Below are 23,695 nucleotides of genomic sequence, written 5' to 3' on the forward strand. Positions count from 1 at the left end.
AACGAAGAAGTTTATCTTTTGCTTTTCAAAGAGAGGAGCGAACTGGGGGGAGGGGGGGTAAAGAAAAAAGTGCAACAATGAATGAATGAAAATCCAAGATCTCTGTAAATGTTCATTAAAATTAATAAAATATTTTTTTTAAAAAGTCACTTATGTACCAGGTGAGGATGATTGTGTGAAGAATTTGTTGCACATAGTGGTTGGTTCCAGGGAGCTCTGATGGCCAATTGGTAAGGAGTTGCCCTCCCAACCCAAGGGCATGGGGTTTGAATCTGTAATTTGCTGGGAGAGGGATGGGCTATTTACCATGTGATTTATAGCTTCTCCAAACTCACTGATGGGTAGCTGTAAGTTAGTTTCAACTCACCAGTACACAACAACAATAATGTTATCAATTTACCAGGGAGTCTTTCTCTTACATCCAGCTAAATGATTTTTTTTTTTTTTACACTGGACCAGCTTGGTGGAATTGGTGGAATTTAACTGAGATTCTAACATGCAGACAAAGCTTACAGTAGAAAGAAGAAAACCTAACGCAGAAATGATATTTTGTAGGAGTTTGGAGAAGTAATGCCTCTAGAAGAAATTGAAATGAACTGAAAAAGAGAGAACTAGATAATTCTGGGGTCTATCCTAAAAAAGGAAATGAAAAAAAAATGTGATGAGTTGTCACACATTAGAATTCAGCCCAACCAAAGTGCACAGCACCTTTCCTGCCTTGGTGGAGGTGGGGAAAGTACTTGGGGTGATGTATAGTAGGTTTGGGGTAGAAAATAAGAAGTATCCTTCATTAAATATGAAGGATAAGGAAATAAGAAAATGACAAGATGAACAAAATAAAGGGCTTGGAGTGTAGAAAGGAAGTTCTGAGAAGAAAGTTTGTTCTGTTGAAGTTGTTTGGGATTCTGGCCAAGAAAAGAGATATCTTGGAGCCTAACACAAACTCTGGTGTCAGCTGTGGCTGCTAAAAGGAATTGTGTTAGGCTGAACAGAGTTTAGCAATTTAGGAGAGGATTAGAACTTGGCCAAGAATGGAATTCACTGGGGTTTTGTGTTAGAAGCCAGAGCAGAGTGAAGTGCAAAGTGAAGAAGTGGAGACAGCACATTCAGTGTCTTTTACAGGGCTTGGCATTGAAAGGGAAAGGAGTGGTTGTGGCGACAGCTTGAAGAGCTCTTAGGATCATCACAGAGGTATTTTGTTTTGATTTTGAAAACTGGGATTCACATGGAACTTAGATTAATATTTAAGTAAAAAGTAGGATAAAACATTTACTAGAGATACCAGAATTTTCTTTTCTTTTTTTTAAAGTAATATATGTTGTTTGAGCATATTGAACCCTAGTTTCAGGTTATTTTGAGGGTAACAGTGCTTTCATCCTGAAGTTTTGCTGTAGCAATCAAATAGAATTATCAAAATAGTGTCTTGCAGGTCTTATTTTCTGGCAGCCAGCTATAATTATCGTGAAAGACATTACTTTAATCTAAGTGAAAGCAAATTTGAGATTTTTTAATTCATTTGCATTTTTTATTGAGAATATTGGAGATAGGCAAGTGTATCTCATCGTCAAAGTTAAAGAACACATGCACAGACACACACACGCTCACACACACATAAACATTTCAAACATTTCTTTCTGGATAGATGCTGGCTGTGATCTCTGGCAAGGTATAAGTCTGGGTTTGACAGCTCCAACAGGGAGTGGCTGAAAAATGTGAAGGATAGTCAGAAACTTCATTTGATAAGTACAATCTACAGTCTGGTTCAACAGTGAAATAAAGCTAAGTTTTCTCAAGTTCATATTTTAAATATACTCTTCTGTAAATAAAAAATTAGAAAAGTAGTAAGGACAACCAAGGATAATTTGTAATATTTGCCTTTTTCTAATTTGTTTTGAGTGTACTGTTAGATAGTAAAATGCAGCCATGTCTAGATACACTTTCTCCTACCTGTGGACTATCTCAGTATTTTATCGTAGTAGAAAAAATGATCCGATTTTTTGTGTGTGTGCTTTAAAAGCACACATCTGGCAGCAGTGATCACTAAACTGCAAAATTAGAGTAATTCTAAAAACAAACTAAAACAACAACAAGACAAAAAATAAAAACAAACAAAAATTAGAACAGTTCTACCTATGATGGTTCAGATTATTTGTTAGTTTCACTGGGCCATGCTTCTCAGTGATTGGCAGTTATGTGATGATGTACTTAGGCAATTCTGCAATGATAAAATTTGACAGTTATGTAATGATGAACTTACCATCCAATTTGTGATTTTTGTGTGGTCATTCTTTGATTTTAAGTAATATAATTTCAATAGCAACAGAGTCTTTATACTTTACAATGTCCATAATGGAGAAAACCTTATAATAATTTCTTTTAAAGAATATCCCCCCTAAATTCTGTTATCTCAATAAAATATACTTCAGATCTAGTTGATATTATTTATTACCCACTGTACACAATTATTTTCTCTGTATCTCTTTTGTTAAAGCTTATGAAACTCTATAATCACCTTTTTCCTATCTCTTTTTTTAAAGCTTATGAAACTCAATAATCACCTTTTTCCTAACGTCCTCCATTTTTGGGGGGGAGTGTATCCACAAAAGAAAATGTGTTCAAGATTGCATACCCCTTAAGTTTTAAAGCCTGGTTTTCATTTTTTCACAAATTTTGGAAAATTATTCCTTTCAAGGATACATTTTCCATGCTTGGTCTCAACCCAAGGGTGATTTTTTTTGAAAGCTTTAATAGCATGTGTTCAGCCATTTTTGATGATGGGAAGGTGGGAGAGACAAATCAACTTTCCTTCTTACATTAAATGCAATCCCAAGGGTGCACAGTCTGAATCCACCAGATGCTCCACTAAAGAATGAGGAACAATCACCTACTGTGCCAGTTGTATCTGACTTGATTGTACACAGCAAGAACAAAAAATCATCATTAAAAGGTCAGTTTCTCTTAAGTCAGCCATTAGAAAACTCCTCTATTGCTTGAGAATAAAGAAGTAAAATTCCAGCATTATTTACTAATGACTATAGAAGGAGAGGAAGACTCCGAATGAGAGGGATTGACACAGTGACTTCAGCAGTGGACTCTAGTGTGTCAGAGAGGATGATCACAGGATAAGACAGGGTTCAGGTCAGCTGTCCACAGGGCCACTGTGAGTCATACTCAACTCAATGGCACCAAACGATGTGAAGCCAATACTAAATATTTGTAATAAACGAATGCTATTTCAGGATGGAATTCTCCCTGAGGCACCAAGGCAATCCTTAAGGGTTTACAGGATTCTTGCATTGTATTTGCTGACTCTTCCCTCCTAAGTCAAGGGGAAGGTTTTCAATAGAAAGAGTTTCGCTTCATTTGCGTTTAATTCTCTTTGTGATTTGCTTCTTGATAATTTTCAATAAAGATACAGGGAAGCTGAAATCAGGGCCCTTCAGTCAAGAACTATTAGCCCCCTGTTTTTATCCTCTCTGTTCTATCTCATTCTTGATTGTCTGTCTCATTATTAAAACCCTCGGTCTGCAATACCAAACATAAAAAACAGTGCTGAATATCATGTTATTAAGGGCCAACTAGTCAAGGACAACTCATAGCAACCAGTAGATCCAAACCCTGTCTTGTATCTACTGCCTGTCTCACATCTCCAATATACTAGAGGCCATTGTTGAAGTCACTGTGTCATCTACCTTTCCTTGCCATCCCCCATCATTCCAAGCATAATGTCCTTATCTAAGGAAGAGCCTCTACTAGCAACATGCACAAAGTACATGAGATGAAGCATCTCTGTCCTTGACTCCAAGGAACACTCTGGCTTCACTTTCTCCAAGACATAATCTGTTTTATCCCAGATACAATATAATATCTGAATATCCCAGTTTGTGGGATATTCAGCCCTATTCTTTCAACAGACAGTTCAAAGGCATACATTCTTCTATCACCCTTATTCATTGTGCAACCCTCATCAGTGTAGCAAGTGATTGAAAAGCCCATGGTCTGAATCAAGCACGCTTTAGTCTCAAATTCATGAATGTCATGATTTTGTAATTATTTTAAGGAGTACAGTGTTGTGCATTGGTTGTTATGCTGCTGACTAAAAGGTCAACAGTACAAATCCACCAGCTGCTCTGGTGGATTCTTACCATTAGGCCCACAGTGTGCCCTATAATAGTAACAGTAACAGCAGTAGTAATTAGTAATTGCAAAATTCTGATTTGAAATTTATAGTTCACTGTTTCTCAAAGTAGTGTGGTTTTTTTAATGTTCGTTGGTTTGTTTGGGCTTTTTTTTTTGTAAAGAGGGAAATGCAAAACACAAAATGTACTAAACATTTTTTATATATATACAATAATTAGAAAGTGAAACTTCTGGAAGCCTAGACATGCAAACCCTAAATTCTTATGTTTATTTAAGTAATGTCATGGGCATTAACGATGCAATGTTGATGGTCGTAAAGATGGTAAGCCATCTCTTTACCTATGTTACAGAAAGAAACATTTCTTATAAACATACACAGTAAAAAGCAGAGACATGGAAGGATTCACGACTCTTTAATTATGTCCCTTTCTTTCAGAAGAACCTCAACTTTAAGATTTCTCAGAGAAAGAACATGTATTAATATTTGCAACACTCTGATGACTTGAACATCTAGTCTGAAGTATTTTCAGTGAATGACATTCTTTGTGTACTACAATTTAACTTGATATTATGAAAGCTTTATTTGCAATAAAACAGGATTATTCGTTTTATGAGGGAGGCCATCTGTGATTCTTATTGGCATACTGTCCTCATCTTTGTTCTTTTTCATGCCAGTTATCACCATATTTTCTTCTGTAATTGGGCATATAACAAGCATCATAGCCCATGAAGTAGAGGCTGTCAGTAGGACTGTACATCTTGTGTACATAGCTGTTTCTCTTCTTACTGTCATTCCTAAGAATATATGACAAGCCAGTTGAAATAAAGTTTTCTGTGCTAGAAACATAGATTGTATCAGGAAACATAAACCGTGATTGAGCACTGAAGATAAAACATGTTGTAATTGTGAAAGCATATTCCTGCAAAACAATGTAAGATATTTTTTATATTAACAACATGTCTCTTGAAATGTAATAAAATAAGCTTCAGATTATGGTGCAATTTGGGATAAGTCAGCATGCATAGTAACTTGATTCTGCCATGATTGATTAAAATCCATTACTTTGTCTCTAAATGACTTTATAAGTGGCTTGAAATGAACTATTTGCAAATCTTGATAAATGTTTTTTAAACTTTGTCACAGTTTATGTTGAACATAATTTTCTAGAGAAAATAACACACTTAATTTCAGTACTCCTATTATTTCTCCATGACAAATTATTTTGTATGCCTTTTCCACTGAATTTTCTCTGAACTTTAATTTTGTGCATATACTTCTTTTAATATGTATAGTGATCATTGCATTTTATTTCCTTGTGTTTAAGTTTTTTAAATTCTTCTGGAGAAAATACTGGCTATAATTATTGTTGTTATTGTTGTGTGTCATTGAGTCAGAACTGACCCTTGGATGATCTTCCAGTGGGTTTGCAAGAGGCAGTCAATTACACAGGAGGAGATGTTTATCCTTCTTCTGCATAACAGCTGGAGGATTTGAACTCTGTCTGTTTGGAATTGTAGCACAGTTTCTTATCACTAGGCCACCAGGGCTCCCTACTGGCTGTTATAGGGACTTTTATTTCTTATGTTCTTTGCAATGAAGACTTTTAAAGTATTCAACTATTTAACAAAAAATAGCACATGCGCGCCTCACTTAGCAACATGATTATGTTCTCTAAATACGAGTTCATTATGTGAATATCAGCATTATATGAAAATGGAGGATGACTACATCATTGTAAAACTGCCAAAATGTCATTATTACACAACTGCCAAATGACATCTTTTTTACTCATTAAGTGATTGTTCATTGCTGGTGCAAGTGCCAAGATCCTTAATGTGTCTATTTCTTTGCATTTCTTCTTCCATTATTCTAGGCCATTGTTTTTCATTTGCACTATTTCCATTTTATCTTTTTTATCTCTCTTCTCTAATCATATTTGACTTCTCTGTATTTTACATAGAGTGATATTTTCTAAAAAGTAAAATCATATACTTTTATTCAATTTCTTATAGTAATTCCATGATTTCACATTTCTTTAAAAATAAAATCTGACCTTGCCTACCATTTGTTTTTGTTATGTGCTGTCGGGTTTCCTGTGACTCATAGTTATCCTATGTAGAACTATGAAGCCTTCCCTGTTCTGAGCCAGTCTCACTGATTCCAACACACGTACCCTCCTTGCCTCAGTTACTGCATCAATCCATCTCCTCCAGGGTCTTCATCTCCTATACTGTCCCTCCACCCTTCAGAGCATGACGCCCTTCTCGAAGTACTGGTCCCTCCTGGCCATGTGCCCAGTGTATGTGAGATGGCGCTTCAAAATCGTAGATTCCAAGGAGAAACTTGGTTTCGCTCTATCCAAGACAGATCTATTTGTTTTCTTGCTGTTCTATGATATATTCAAGACTTTTCTCTGGCACCACATCTAAAAAAACATTGATTCTTCTTCTGTCATCTTTAGTCATTATCTAGCTCTCTGATGCATAGCAAGTAATTGAGAAGACCATGACCTGGATCAGGCACACCTTGGTTTCTAGACAGATCATTGCTTCTCAGTATTCTGGAGAGGTCCCTGACAGCAGATTTTCCCAGTGCAGTTCATCTTTTGATTTCCTGACTGCTGGTGAAAAAATTGTTAATTTTGGAGCCGAGGAAGCTATAATTGTTAATAATCTCTTCTTCATCTCTCATGGTGTTCCCAACTGGCTCCGTGGTGAGAAAATCTTTGTCTACTTTTTACTGAGCTTCAATCCATATTTAAGACCTTCTGCAACAAGTGCTTTAGGTCTCCTCAGTTTCAATAAGCAAGGTTGTGTCATCTGTATTATACAGATTGTTGGTGAGTCTTCCTCCAATTCTGATACCATATTCCTCCTCATAAGGTCCAGCCTCCCAAATTATCTATTCTGCATATGTTGTTGTTGTTATTATGTGCCATCGAGTCATTTGAGACTCATAGCAACCCTATGTACAAGAGCTCTAAACGCTGTTCTATCCTGTGCCAACCTAGCCATCTCAAACATACTTATTCCTACCACTCCAGTCACAGAATCAATCCATTTCATAGAAGTTCTTCCTCTCCTTCACTGCCCCTCCACTCTGCCAAACATGATGTCCCTCTCCAAGGACCAGTTCCTCCTTGCAACATGCCTAAAGTATGTCAGACGAAGCTTCAGAATCTTTGACTCCAAGGAGCATTCCGGCTTCACCTTCTCCAGGACAAACCTGTTTTTTCTCCTAGCAGTCCATGGTATATTTAACACTCTTCTCCAGCGCCACAGTTCAAAGGCATCAATTATCATTCTGTCATCCCTATTCACTGTCCAACTCTCTGATGCATAGCATGTAATTGCGAAAACTATAGCCTGGATCAGGAGCACCTTAGTCTCCAGCCTGATATCATTGCTCTTTAGTACTCTTGAGAGGTCCCTCACAGCCAGCTTTCCCAGTACAATTCGTCTCTTGATTTCCTGGCTGCTATTACCAAGAGTGTTGACTGTGGAGCCAAGCACACTAAAACTGTTAACTATCTCAATCTCTTCACGATCCATACTGATGCTGCCAATTGGCCTAGTGGTGAGGATCTTTGTTTTCTTGATGTTGAGCATAGGAGGCTGCAGTCCTTGACCTTCTGCAACAAGCGCTTCAGGTCCTCCTCAGTTTCAGCAAGCAGGCTTGTGTCATCTGTATAATGCAGGTTGTTGGTGACTCTTCCACAAATCTTGAAGCCACATTCCTCTTCGTACAGCCCAGCGTCTCAGATGATCTGTTCTGCATACAGATTGAAAAGGTATGGAGACAGAATACATCCTGGATGGACCCCCCTTCTTGATTTTGAACCATGTAGTGTCTCCTTGCTCTGTTCTGACGACTGCCTCTTGGTCCAAGTATTGGTTTCACATTAGCACAATCAAATGTTCAGTGATTCCCATTCTTCTCAGAGTCAGCCACAGCTTGTTGTGATCCACACAGACAAAAGTGTTTGCATAGTCAGTAAAACACAGATAGACATTCTTCTGGTGTTCTTTGCTTTCTGCCAAGATCCATGTAACATTAGCTATAATATCCCTAGTACCACTTTTAAATCCAGTCTGTACATCTGGCAGTTCTCTGTTGACATATTGTTCCAAACATTTTTGGATAATTTTCAGCAGAATCTTGCTTGCATGTGATATTAATGATATTATTTGATAATTTCCACACTCTGTTGGGTTACCTTTCTTTGGAATGGGAACACATATCGATCTTTTCCAGTCATTGGGCCAGCTTGTTGTTCTCCAGATTTCTTGGCACAACTTAGTGAGTACATCCAGGGCAGTGTCTGTCTGTTGAAATATGTCAACTGGTATGTCATCAACTTCTGGAGCCTTGTTTTATGCCAATTTCTTTAGAGCAATTTGAACTTCCTCCTTCATCATCATAGATTTTTGCTCATATGTCATTTCATGAAATTCTTCTGTGTCAGCCAATTCCTTCTGATACAGTGACTCTGTATTTCCTCCATCTTCTCTTGATACTTCCTGGATCATTTAACATTCTACCCAAAGTATCCTTAAGTATTGCCACCCATGGCTTAAATTTGTTTTTCAGCTCCTTCAGGTTAAGAAACACTGAACGAGTTCGGCCCTTTTGATTTTCTGACTCCAGCTCTCTGCACATTTCATTATAGTATCTTGCTTTGTTGTCCTGGGTTGCCTTTTGAAATTTGCTGTTTAGCTCTTTGATTTCTTGCTTTCTTCCTTTAGCTTTGGCTTCTCGGCGCTCTAATGTAAACATTTTGTATATAGGTTGAAAAAATAAGGTGACAGGATGTATGCCTGATGAACTTTGGATCTCTTCCAGTCAGTTGACCTGGTAGTTGTCCTCTAGACTTCCTAGCACAACTTGGTAATGCATCAGGGCAGACAGAGTCTTCTCATTGAAATATGTCAAATAGGTATGCTGTCAATTCCTGAGGCCTTGTTTTTTGCCAGTTTCTTCAGAGCAGCTTGAACTTCTACCATCATCACCACGCAGTCTTGGTCATACATTGTTTCTTGAAATTCTTCTCTGTCATCCAATTCATTTTGGTAAGGTAACTCTCTATACTCCTTCCATCTTCTTTCAGTGCTTCCTGGATCATTTAATATTCTGCCCAAAGCATCCATAATTATTGCAACTTGAGGCTTGAATTTGTTCTTCAGTTTCTTCAGTTTAAGAAATGCTGAACAAATTCAGTTCTTTTGATGTTCTAACTCCAGTTCTTTGCACATTTCATTATAATACTCTGTTTTCTCATGCTGCCCTTTGACATCTTCTGTTAACTTCCAAATTTCCTGATTTCTTCCCTATGCTTTGGTTTCTTGGTGCTCTAGTACAATATTTAGAGTCTCTTCTCACATCCATTTTGCTCTTCTTTCTCTGTTTTGTAATGACCTTTTGCATTATTTGTGGATCATATTTTTTATATCCTCCCAAAGCTCATCTGGTCTCCCTTTATTAGTGTTCAAGGATTCAAACCTATTCCTGAGTTGATTTTTAATTCTGGTGGGATAGACTCAAGATCAAGTTTGATTCCTGTGGATTTCATTTGACCTTCTTTAGCCTTAATTTGGACTTTTATAGGAGTAGTTTATGGTCTGTTTACAGTCAGCACCTGGCCTAGTTTTCACTGCTGATATTGAACTTCTACAGCAATTCTTTCCATAAATATAATCATTCTGATTCCTGTGCATACCATCAGGTGACATCCATGTGTATAGCTTGTGTTTATATTTCTTATAAAAGGTATTTGCAATAAATAAAATGAATTGATATGCATGATTCTATCATTCTATCCCCAGCCTCATTTCTGTCACCAAGTCCATGTTTTCTGGCTATTGATCCTTTTTCCTGACTCTCAATTTTTGCAATCTAGTCACCCTTTATTATTAATGCATTTTTGGTTGCATGTTTGATTGGCTTCTGACTGCAAAGTTGGTTGAAATTATATCTTTCCTCCTCTTTGACTCTGATTGTTGGTGCATATATTTTAATGATAGTAGTATTCACAGGATTTCCTTGTATGCATGTTATATTATCCTGTTGCTTACAACATTGTGTTTAAATATGGATCTAGAAACAGCCTTTATAATTATGAAAGTGACCTCATTTTTTCCTCACCTTTTCATCTCCAGCTAAGTAGATCAAATGACATATCATTCAGAATGCCCCATGCTAATCCATCTCATTTCACTAACATCTGTCAATATTTATGCCTTCAATTTATTTTTTTGTGATGTTTAGTTTTCCTACATTCATGCTTCTCACACTCCACGTTCTAGTCATTAGTGTCTGCTTACAAATGTTCCTTCTTGGTGGTTCCAAATTTAGGGGCTCAGCCTCAGTTTCCGTCTCAGTTAGCTTATTCTTAATGTGCTCTATTTTACATAGGGTTTTCAAGGGCCTGTTGTATTTCAGAAGTGGATGGCCAATCCTTCTTCCTAGTCTGTCTTATTTTGGATGCTTATCTTTAGAACACTATCTAACAGACATTTTACTAAAGGAGCAGATGAAAGGCACTTCCCCTTATAGACTAACCAGTGCATTCAGTGTTACACACTTCTCCTTGCCCCTGACCCCGATGCATTTGTCTTGTTCCTTTTCTTTCCCTGCTACATTATCATCCCTTGCACACCTGCCTACCCCTTCCAGCTCTGCCCTCCCCTCAGCCAACTCTTGATATTTTGGCATTGGCGACAAGTCACTTCTGTGATGTCTTGCACCTTGCACTACTGCTGGTCTCTCATGCGGATGCCTGTCTCATGTGTAGGAAGATTTAAGTTCAGATCCCATGTACCATCTTTTGGGAAAGATTTTTGTCTGAGGCACTTACGGGGAAAGGTTCTTGCCCTTGAGCTTCGGCTCCAATACTGTTATCCTGTGACTTAGTGTTCTGCCATAGAATTTTCAATTTCTACCACTTTCATTCATTGTTTTTCAATAAAACAAGCCCCTTCTCATCATGAGGACTTTGTTGTTATTGTTTTTCCTTCTAGAATCCTCTTCTGCATGAAACACTGAGTAACATGGATGAACCTAGACAACATTATAGGGAGTGAAATAATTCAGCCAGAAAACGGCAAATGCTGTATGAAGCCACTATTCTAAAAAGCTAAAGAAAAGTTTATACGCACATATAATCATTCTTTTTCTATTTGTTTTCATACAGTAATTAATTCACATTGTATTTCATTAATATACACTGTCTCATAGGCATTCTTGAATGGTTACTCAGGATGAAAAAAATGGGAGACAGTAAAAAATTAAAAAAGAACATTGAAGTTTTATTTAGATGAGTGAGAGGAAAGGCAATATATTAAGAAGACTAAGAGAATGATAAACACTGAGAAGGACATCATGCTTGGAAGGGTGGAGAGACAATACAGGAGAGGAAAACCCTGGATGAGATGAATTGATTCTGGGCCGATGGAGGTAGGTGTGTCAGCATCAGTGAGACAGGCTCACGACATGGCAGACTTTAGAGCTGCTGTACATAGGGTGGCTATGAGTCACAGGTAACTCGGCACATAACAACAATAGATGCTTGGGATGAGAAAAAAGAAGTGCCATTGTCTTCTTCCATCAAGATAGCCTTGGAAACTAGTTTGACACCTTCCCTGTCGGGTCCACTGGTGACTCCTCAGAAGAAGGATTGGCAGCCTCCCCTTGTGTGACTTATTGCTCGCAAAAAGAGCAGATGCATTGTGAGGGTGGTCAAATATGATGTGTCCACTTCATAGAGGGGAACTGTCCCCATCAACAAAGTCCACAGTACCATACAAATAGTTACAGAGTCAGACATGGCAACCCGCCATGCTCCTGCACCTATTTCTACCAATCATTGGATATGAATGTTCATTGCAAGACTCATAGAATTTACCTATATTTGTGGGGTTTACTAGGAAAATCAGTTGGAAAGTTGAAGAGGCAAGGAATACCATCATTATAAGTCCAGGTTTGGTACAACAGTCTCAAGCTAGATTAACAGCAAGACACAATTTCACAATTAATTAAAGTCCAGGTTTCAGTTCAGCAGCACAAATGCAAGAAGCCTCAAGTTTCTTCAATCATCGAGCAAACCTCATCTCAGAGCACTTACAAGTCAACTTTTCCAGGTTTCAGTTCAGCAAGGAAAATCTTTAATTATGCTTACATTTTCAAGACTTCTCTAGTTACAGCTTACCACAGTCTCATTACAGCAGTACCACAGTCTCCTCATCCTCCCTCCATCACTGTTGTTGCCAGGATTACATCGTGTGGAAAGTGCTCTCTTTAAATTGGTCCCACAGCTGCTTATGATTTGTAAAACCATGTGTCTGCAGTTACGGTAGTTGGAGACTAGGCTCCCTTCACCACCCTCCTTAGAAGGGACTAACACAAAAGCTAGAAAAGCCAATTTCCAGGGGTTCTGACACCTGACTGCCTCTGAAAACCCTCTGGAAGGTCAGTTTTGAGTCTGTTCTGACTCAGTGAGTGTGCATAGGGTCATTCTGAGTTAGAATGGACTAAATGGCAGTCAGTTTTATTTTCTGCTTTAGCTTTTTGTTTGTCCTATTTTTTTGTTCATTTCTTTCCAGAGTACTTAACATAATATGACACCTGCATTGCTTAATTGTGTTTAATGTCTTGCTGTAATACCACAAAGATGATGTTGTTGTTGTTGTTGTTGTTCGCTGTCGAGTCATAACAGACCCATGGTTGACCCTCTAGGGATTTTCAGAGACAATAAATTGCATGTTCATCCTTCTCTACCGGGGTGATTTTTTTATCTTGTTTGCCACTAAGTTCTAACACCTAGGATAGGAGCTGACTTATTAAAGATACTCAGTAAGTAATCGTTGAATAAGTGAATGAACAAGTGAAAGATGTTGTTGTTGTTAAGTGCAGTCGAGTTGCAGGTGACTCATAGCGACCCTATGAACTAAAGTCCTCAACACTTGTGTGACTTTCATCCTTACTCCAGGTTCATAGCGTTTCTGGAGGCAAGCTATTTGTGGGAGTGGATGCCACTCCTGATTCCAAGCTTGTTTTAATCAGGGAGCGCCACCAAGCACTGTCCACCATGGGTAACCATTATCGCATTAGACACATCAGTAAGTTACCTCTGTACGGCAAGTGGACACACCAGGGTATACAACCTAAAAGAATGTTTCACCAAAAACAATTAAAGACAGGCCTTAGGGCCATGGATTAGAGCCACCCACCTTTGGCTTGGTAGCATCACTTTTGGTCCATGAGGCCAACTGGTTTCTCTCTATGTTGTTAAGTGAAAGATAATAGCCCAATAATACATACTCAATTGTTTGCTCTTAGTTTTCACTAAAATTCCTTTTCTAAAGGAGTTCTTTTTAATAACTTTTTTACAGGTACTTCTATTGTTTCTGTGAAAGCTTTTACTCTTGACACAAATGGGGACATCATTAAATATTTGATTTTTAGTGGAAATGAAGATGGAATATTTTCTCTGTGTTCCAACTCAGGTAATTATTTTCTACTCAATGTTAGCTTTATTATCTGTTCCTTTTAATGACACTAGTTATAAACACTTCCATAAAATAAGCATCTGAATGGTATAAATGTCTAGAGGTAAATTACTTGAAAGGTAAACAAAAAGTTCTTTGTTTTTTATGGTAACTGACAAAGTATTGCAATCAAGAACTGTTTATTCACTTATATGTGCTTATGAAGGATACTATCCTTCATATTTCCAAATTACGTGATGCCTATCCTACCATTCATCTAATTTAAGATAAATTGGTTTCTACTTATTATTTGCTCATCTATTTGTGACAATTACAGCTATAGTAAGAAAGTCATTGATATTGAATTTTGCTTGAAAATAAGCACATATGTGTAGCCTTAGGCAATTTTCATTGGAGAGTCTTCTAATTTGCCACTGAATGTCAACAATGCAACAAAAAAGGACAGCTGGTAAGGTTTCTATGTGGTGGTAAAGAAATTACTTCCAAATACTGCATGTATTAAGTTTAATTTTAATAAGACCATTATTGTGTTTTAAACGAATACCAATTGATTATTTGAAACATACTCTTGACTAACAAGTATGTAGTAGATACATATCTACTGCTTCATTGTCAAACCTCAAGAAGAATGTTTTTAATAATTTTTATATTACCATACAACTGCCTTGTTTAATCTGTACCACATACATATGGGAAGAATCGAGAGGGGGTGATTTCCCAAGTAAAATCCCTCAACCAGAGTGGTATTATGCCATTTTGGTCCACAAAACCTTCAGGCACCAAATTATCTCTGGTAGCCTGCTATAAGTCATTATCTCTTCATCCATCACTAAACTGAACAGCAGTGCAGGTAACTTGTTGACAAATGAACCATTTGTGAATATCACCAAGCCATTATGTAATCAGAGTTCAGGTGTCTAAGGACTCTCGGAATGTTAGAATGTTTAGCGGTGAGGGGGAGCCGCCCTGGTGCACTCACTCATCTATGTCATGAAACTTGGAAGATAGGTACATGGCCAAACAAATGGAAGAGATCTATATTTTTGAAATTTGCAAAACTTTTGCCAATTTAAAAAATCAGTGATCCAGCAGAATGTGGAAATTATAAAACAATATTATATTTGCTGAATGTATATATAAAGTTTTATTAAAATTAACAATTAAAAAAATGCCTGGGGTAGTACATGACTAGGAGACTGCTAAAATGCAGCCTGGATTCAGAAGAGGTTATGGAACAAGCGATATCATTGCTGATCTCATGTGGATCTTTGCTAAAAGTAGAGAATATAAGAAAGATGTTTTCTTGTGCTTTATTGGCTCTATGAGTACATTCAACTATGTGCATCATAATAAATTAATTGCTAAGTCTGAGAAGAATGGGAATCCTAGAATACTTAATTGTACTTATATGGAATCTGTCCATAAACTAAGAAGTAGTCGTTTGACCAGAATAAGGGGATACTGCATGGTTTAAATCAGGAAAGGTGTGTAACAGGGTTATATTACTTAAACATACCTAATTAATCTGCTTGCTGAGAAAAATAATCCATGAAACTCAACACACAAAGAGTATAACAGCATAAGAAGAGCTAATCCAAATCTCTTTTAACTCCCCTAGTCTGCACTGCCTCCATGAGTAGCATCCACAGTAACAAACCAATTCCCAGAAGGTCAGACATGGCATCCACACTCTGATACCTACTCCTGCTAATTCTAACACCAATTGCACTACTCTGCTGAGTCTGAAATCCATTGCAATGGCCACACAGATCTCAAAAGGCTACAGTTCAGGTTGGCAGCAAATATAATTCTTCAGTCAGGGCAATTTCTCAATCCACTCACAGACCCTGTAGCCTTTACCCTCATTGCTTAGGTCATGTGGTAAAAGTCAAAGTTAGTAAGTAGGAAAGCAATTTTCAACAGTGAATGTATGACAACACACATGGATATATAAAAATAATATGCAATCCGGATAAGAGGAAGACTCATAAACAACTTACGTGATATAGACAGTGCACACTTGTAGAATAGGACTAGAAACATTTATTGAAGAAGATCGAAGAGTAGATAGAGCCTTCAGTTTGGATTTCACTTAACATGAAACAAAAATTCTCATGATTGCATCAATTGGCAACATCATAATGAATGAAGAAAAGATTGAATTTGTCAACAATTTTGTTTTACTTTGATCCATGAAACAGTATGGAGAAATCAAACAACATATTCCACTGGGCAAATGTGCTGTCATAAACGTCTTTAAAGAGCTAAAGAACAAGGGTATTACTTTGAGGACAAAAGTGCTCCCATCTGAATCTATAGTATTTTCCTTCACCTCATGTACATGTGAAAGTTGAATAAAGAAGATTTTATATCTTTAAATTGTAGCGTTGGCAAAGAATATTACTTGTTACCATGGAGTATCAAAAGAACAAAAATCTGTTCTGGAGAAAGTGAAACTAGAAACAAGAATGGTGAAACTTCATCTTATAATTTGACATGTTATCAAGAAAGACTAGTTGGATAAGGGTATATTGCTTGGAAGAATAGAGAGTCAGAAAAAGGAGAGTAAAACTTAGTAAGATGGATTAACAGTGATTGCAACCACAGGATAGGACACGGTTTTACTTTATTGTACCTGCTGTTGTTACGTGTCATTGAGTCAGAACCTATTCATAGCTGACACTCCAAATGTTTTCAAATGCTCTTCTGGGTAAATCACATGGGAGCAGATTGACCATCTTTTCCCTTCAGAGCAGGTAGGGGATTTGAACTGCCTGCCTTTGCACTGGCAGTGCAATTCCTTATCCCTGAACCATCAGAGCTCCTTCTGTTGTACAGAGGGTCACTATAAACCTCTCCCAGGATTCATACGAACAAAGGAGCAGCTCAGTTTCCCTTTCTTCTGTATGTGTGTGTGTGTACATGTGTAAGTGCAATTCATCAAACATTTTGATTCTTCTTTTATCATAAAGATTGTTCAAGTATGTATGTTATCATACTGCTGTCCAAGGAGCTCTAGTGACCTACTGATAAGAAGTTGTGCTAGCAACCCAAAGTCACATGGTTCAAATTTACTTCCTGCTCTTTGGGGAAAAAAATAGGCAGTCTCCTCCCAAATGGTTCACTGCCTCTAAAAACGCATTGGAGAGTCAGCTAGGAGTTAGTTCCAATGCTGCAGCATATAACAATAATAACAATATTGCTGTTGAGAAAATTTTCTCAAAACATTAGTTAAGATTCTCTCAGGTGCCACCTATGACACTTATTAGAGTTGTGCCTAATTGCACAGAGTATGTATTTTATGAATGTACTTGAACCATAGACTGTCTATGAAGAAGGACATTATGCTAGGAAAGGTGAAGAGTTTGCAAAGGAGAAGAAGACCCTCGACAAGGTGGATTGATACAGTGACTGCTGCAGTAGGCTTTTGTGTGTCAGGAAGTATGAGGATGGCTCAGAATAGAATAGGATTCAGATCTTTGGTTCATAGGATCACTATGAGTTGGTCTTAACTGGATGCCACGTAACACCAACAGCAGCAATCTATAAAAGAAAATAAATATCTCTTTAAAAAGTTTCTAATAAAACAAAAAAGTTATTAAAGTATAATGACTTTATCTCAAGTATGAAAAGTTACAAAAATGTTTTATGAATCATTGCTTTAATTTATGATTATATGAGTCTGACAAGAACTGTGTTTTTCTGGCCTTTTGTGCCATAGTTTGTGCATCATTCACAAAGATCACAGCAAAGGTTGACATTTACAATGTCTTAATTATATTAAACTATGTCTTAATTATCATAAGCTCCTCTGAAGGAAATGGTAAAAAGTAAGGCCCCAGAATTGATGGAGTAGCAGTTGACATTGGACATGCTACCCTGGACATGCTCACCAGGTTGTGCCAAGAAATCTAGTTGGCCAACAATGTGGCCAACTGACTGTAAGAGATTTATATTTATTCCCATTCCCCAAAAAAATGTGACCTGGCAGAGTGTGGAAATTAGCAAACAATATCACTAATATCACACACAAGCAAAATCCTGCTGAAGGTTATTAAAAAACAACTAGAATAATACATAAATGGAGAACTACAAGACAAACAAGCTGGGTTTAGAAGAAGTTGTGGCACTAGAGCCAATATCAGATGGATGTTGGCAGGAAGCAAAGAGTAGCAGAGGAATGTCTATCTGTGTTTCATTGACTATGCAAAGGCCTTTGACTGTATGGATCACAACAAACTGTGACTAACTTTGAGAGGAATGGAAACCTCAGAACACTTGATTGTGCTTATGCGAAACCTGTATTTGAACCAGGTGACAATGGTCAGAAGAGAGCAAGGAAAGAGTAAATGGTTCAAAATCAGTAAAGGAATGTGTCAGGGATGCATTCTGTCTCCATACCTTTTCAATCTCTATGCAGACCAGATCATTCAGGAAGCTGGACTTTATGAGGAGGAATGTAGCATCAGATTTGGGGGAAGACTCATCAATAACCTGCAATATGCTGATGATACAACCTTGCTTGATGAAACTGAGGAGGACATGAAGCATTTGCTGAAGAAGGCCAAGGACTGTAGTCTTAGATTTAATATGGATTGAAGCTCAACATCATGTAGACAAAGATTAACACCACTAGGCCAGTTGGCAGCACCATGATTGATAGAGAAGAGATTAAGGTTGATAATAATTTCAGCTTGCTTGACTCCGCAATCAACACTCTCGATATCAGCAGTAAGGAAATCAAAAGGCAAATTGCTTTGGGCAAGTCTGCGGTCAGGGACCTCTTCAAAGAGCTAATGTTGTCAGTCTAGGGATTAAGGTACACCTGATCCAGGCCATTGTCTTCACAATTACCAGCAATGCATCAGACAACTGGGCAATGACTAAGATTGACAGAAGTAGAACCGGTACCTTTGAGTTGTGGTGTTTGAGAAGAGTATTGAACATGCCATGGACTGCAAAGAGAACAAACAGGTCCTTCCTGGAAAGGCTGAAACCAAACTGATACTTAGAGGTAAGGATTTTGAAGCTTTGTCTCATATACTTTGGGCAAGTTACAAGGAGGGTCCAGTCCTTGGAGAAGGACATCATGCTTAAAAGGGTAGAGGGATGGCACAAGGGAGGAAGACCACGAATAAGATGGATTGACAAGAATTGTGGCAATGGGTGTAAGTTAATGAGACTGGCTCAGGATAGAGAAAGCTTCAGAGTTGTTATACACAGGTCGCTGTGTGTTGCGGACAACTTGATGGCATATAACAACAACACAACAACATGCTGTTGCCAGTTTTTCCAGAGAGTAAGAATTTTTGTTTTCTTGATGCTGAGATATAATCCATATTGAAGGCTGTAGTCTTTGATCTTCTGCAGCAAGTGCTTCAAATCATCCTCACTTTCAGCAAGCCAGATGTGTCATCTGCAGGAATACCCTCAACCAGGTGTAATCACTCAGTGCAATAGACTTCAGTATGTGAGAAATAATGATGATGGCACAGGATAGGACAGAGTTCAGTTTTGTTTTCCATAAGGTCAGAGTGATTCATATTTGACTTAATGGCACCTAACAATAACAACAATAACCAGTCTACCAGTAGCAGTGGCAAAGCTTAACATGACAGCAAGTAATAAATGTCAGAGAGGATGTGGCAAGGGCGGAACTCTTATACATTGTTGGTGAGATTGTAAAATGGTACAACCACTCTGGAAGGCAGTTTGGTGCTTCCTTAAAAAGCTAACATAGTAATTCTGTATGACCCAGGTATTTTACTGCTTGGGACATACCCTGAGAGAATGAGAACTGAGACACTAATGGAGATTGTACACCAATGTTCATAGCAGTTGTTATTTGCCATCACAAGGACATAGACACAGCCCAGATATCCAAGCATAATTGAATGGATTGAGAAATTATGGTACATTCACACAATGGAATACTATGCAACATGCAGGAACAATTATTTTGTAAATCACTACCTAACTTGGGAAGACTGGAGAGCATTATGCTGAGTGAACTAACTCAGTCCCATAAGGACAAATATTGTATAAGACCATTATTGTAGAACTAGGATGAGGATCTAACGAGGTGGGAGAGTGGGAGCAGAGGGCTGAGGGTAGCAGTAGGGGGTGGGCGTTAATCATGAGGTCACACATTTTGATGATTGAAAAGGTGAAGGAAATGGGAAAGATCTTGTATGAAAAACAATGTATATGAACAAACCCACTCCAACCCAACAACCAGTCTAATGCCTTTTAGGCTAGAAGTCCTGAAAGTCATGCATAATCCAAGACAAAGTGTAGATCTAATGGGAGATCTAGGAGAGAGCTTCCTCTATCTGTGTCCCCTGCTTCAAAGAGATACACTGGCTCCTGTGTCCAAAGGATGGACTTTGCTCGTGGCTTTTTTTTCTTAGTGCTACTGAAATCCCTCCTTCTCTGTTCACTTTTCTCTGTTGTGTACCCAAAGTGATAAAAGCCACATTTCAGGGAAACTCACCTTCATCACCATTAGGTGATCTGATTAAGGGTGTTCCATGTCATATTAATCTCTTTACAATTGATTGGTTCCTCACAAGAGGTTATATCATGAGGGATAATTACGCCATCATGCAACTGCCTCTGAGTCTACTTTAAAAATCCCATCGAGGTTAGGGTCTGCAAAACATAAAATAGTTACATAATACTGGGAATCATGGCCTGGCAAAGTTAAGATATATTTTGAGGAGACACAATTCAATCCATGACACACTGTGTACCATTTTAGTTTATAAACATCTATGATTCATTTTCTGAAAAAGGAAGATTTTGGAAATTTGATTAAGTTTGTATAGTTTGACTAAAAATGACAGTGTTCATTTTACTTTTGGTATATCAACATAAAATGAAAATAATAAAATTTTCCCTGTTTCAAAGATGTCATTTTACTAGGAGGAAGCTTAAAAGCTGTTGGATAAAATAAGTATTTATAATATTCTATTTGGAGATATGTACGTATGTATGAATTTGCACCATTTATCCCCAATTCAAATTACTTGATTATGTTATTCATCATTTGAAATACATGAAAATTCTCAATTTCATTATTTTGATTGCTACGATTTATTCAAGGACTTATGAGTTTTATTAAAATATATAAGGTCTTCTGAGTTTTATTAAAATATGAGTTTTAAATGCTCATCCTTCCCCTTTTCTGTCCTGGTTATTTTGGAAGTAATGTAATTCATATATTTGCTGTTAGTACCTATGTGCAACTCCTCACATTATTATATATTATATAATATTAATAATATATTATAGATCATTCTTCTTCAGATATTTTTGGGTGAGATATTTTAAAAAACCTTTTGGAAAAAGGCACCTTAGAGGATCTTGCTTTTGTTTCTTTACATATTTATACCCCCTCCCCTGAAATTACAAGTTTTCTGATTAACTTTGATTCTTTCTTGAAGAAACTACTCAAAATTGGCAGTATATATGATTCCATCTTCTGCCAGATGGGTACAGTCAAGGATGAACTCCAGAACCTGCCTCTTTTTTGTATCCTCATTGGCCACAAGCTCTTTCTTAGGTACCATGGCAGCAGAGAAGCCTCTTAAGTTCATTTTGATATACACATTGTATGACTTGGACAAAATTGTGTATATTCACATGCACCAGAAGGAAAATATTGCAGCATTTAATTACTACGTAACTGGTATACTAAGATATAAGCATGGATGTGTAGCCAGTATTTATGATGTTCATTACTCTTAGGAAAATGTGAATCCTTTCCTATACTGCTGGATAAACTTGAGAGTGCTTTCTTCTGACTGATACCAGAAGACCCTTGATGTCCGTGAGAAAAAACAAAATCAGCAAGATGAAATGTAGGTCTAATAGTTGTGCCTACCTTGAATCATCTTACAGACGGTATTCGTCGTTGTTGTTGTTGTTATATTTTCTCTCCACTTGCAGACTGTTCACAACATATGCCAATTATTATGCCAAAAATACAAACCAAGTAAGGAAAACATTAGAACCATAGATCCATTCCAAGTACAAAATTCTAATTATCAAAGCCTACACACAAGCCTTTTATTAAAAACTCCACTTTGATCTGCACTATAATTGGCACACTTTCTGCTAAGTGATTTAACGTTGCATTTTTATTTGATTTTCCCTTTACAAACCTAATACAACATGATAGCAAGGTCAGGGCTCTGGTAGAGACAACACTTTGGTGAGGCTACGCACCCGCCTCACACTTGGTCTTCATTTGGAGCTGAGGGCTCAGTCGTTGTCTGAAGATGTTTCTGAACACCAGTTCCCTTCATCATTGTCCCGTGAAGTTACAACTACTCAGATTTTTTTCTCTGCTGGGTATTTGTAACAATGGATTGTGGTATGTGAAAGTAATTTGGTTCTGGGTCTGTGTTGGTCACCAAGTCTTTTGTTAGTAAATAAAAGTCACTTCATGGGAATTTAAATTTAATGCTGCTGTTGTGTGCCCCTGAGTAAGAAGTAACCCATAGCTGACCCTCCAGAGAGTTTTTCTTGTTGTTGTTGTTATGTGCCGTCGAGTCGTTTGCGACTCATAGCAACCCTATGTACAACAGCCCTAAACCCTGCTCTATCCTGTTCCAATCGCACTGGCTCTGACAAACCCATCCCAATTACCCAGTCACTGAATCAATTCATCTCATAGAGGGACTTCTCCTCTTGCGCCGTCCCTCCACCCTCCCAAGCATGATGTCCCTCTCCAAGGACCTGTCCCTCCTTGCAACATGCCCAAAGTATGTCAGACGAAGCCCCAGAATCCTTGCCTCCAAGGAGTAGCTTGGTTTAACCCTCTCCAGGATGAATCTGTTTGTTTTCTTGGCAGTAAGTGGTACATTCTCTACTCTTCTCCAGCACCACAGCTCAAAGGCATCAATTCTCCTTCTGTCCTCCCTAGTCATTGTCCAACTCTCTGATGCATAACAAGTGATTGAAAAGACCATTTCCTGTATCAGACGCTCCTTTGTCTCCAGAGAGACACCGTTGCTCTTGAGTACTTTAGAGAGGTCCCTAACAGCAGACTTTCCCATCGCAATACGTTTTTTGATTTCCTGGCTGCTGGTGCCAAGAGTGTTGACTGTGGAGCCGAGCAAACTGAAGCTGTGAACAATCTCAATCTCTTTGCCATCCATCCTGATGCTACCAATTGGTCCAGTGGCGAGAATCTTTGTCTTCTTGACATTGAGTTTAGTCCATACTGAAGGCTGAAGTCCTTGACCCTCTGCAGCAAGTGCATGAGGTCCTCCTCCGTTTCAGCAAGAAGGGTTGTGTCATCTGCACAACGCAGATTGTTAATAGATCTTCCACCAATTCTGACACCACAATTCTCCTCATAAAGCCCAGCCTCTTGGATAATCTGCTCTGCATACAGGTCGAAAAGGTATGGAGACAGAGTTTTTAGAGGCAGTAAATATCACTGGAAAATTTTCCAATCCTTCTCCTGCAGAGCAGCTGGTGCATTTGCACTGTGTGCCTTTTGGGATGTTTACACAGCTTGTTACCATAACTAGACCACAAGAGCTCTTTATAATGGCTTCTAAATGTGGTGATATGCCGTCGAGTCACTTGCGACTCATAGCAATTCTATGCACAACAGCTCTGAACCCTGCCCTATCTTGAGCCAACCTCCTTGCCTCTGACACACTTACCCCTACCTACTACCCCTGTCACTGAGTCACTCTATCTCATCCAGGGTCTTCCTCTCCTGCAGTGATTCCATCCTCTCACACATGATGTTCCCCTCCAAGGACTGGTCCTTGCTTGCAGAATGCCCAAAGTATGTCAGATGGAGCTTCAAAATCCTTACTTCCAAGGAGTAGCCTGGTTTCACCCTTTCCAGGACAAACCTGTTTATTCTCCTAGCAGTCTGTGGTATATTCAATATTCTTCTCCAGCACCAGTTTCAAGGCATCAATTCTTCTATCATCCTTCATCACTGTCCAGCTCTCTGGTGTGTAGCTAGTAATTGCGAAGACCATGGTCTGGATCAGACTGACATCATTGAGCTTCAGTACTCTGG

The 23,695-nt window shown here is 38.2% G+C and overlaps 1 protein-coding gene across 1 annotated transcript in view; it reads left to right on the forward strand.

Moving 5' to 3' along the window:
* The window catches only part of DCHS2 (dachsous cadherin-related 2), a 393,558-nt gene that overhangs the window by 318,713 nt on the left and 51,150 nt on the right, over window positions 1-23,695 (forward strand). The window contains exon 14 of the mRNA XM_006884496.1: window positions 13,528-13,641. Within this exon, the coding sequence (XP_006884558.1) occupies window positions 13,528-13,641 (114 nt within the window). The remainder of the gene's footprint in view (window positions 1-13,527; window positions 13,642-23,695) is intronic.

The sequence above is a fragment of the Elephantulus edwardii genome, unplaced genomic scaffold (assembly GCF_000299155.1).
Source record: "Elephantulus edwardii isolate Elephantulus edwardi_28Jun2011 unplaced genomic scaffold, EleEdw1.0 scaffold00034, whole genome shotgun sequence".
Classification (NCBI taxonomy): Eukaryota; Metazoa; Chordata; class Mammalia; order Macroscelidea; family Macroscelididae; genus Elephantulus; species Elephantulus edwardii.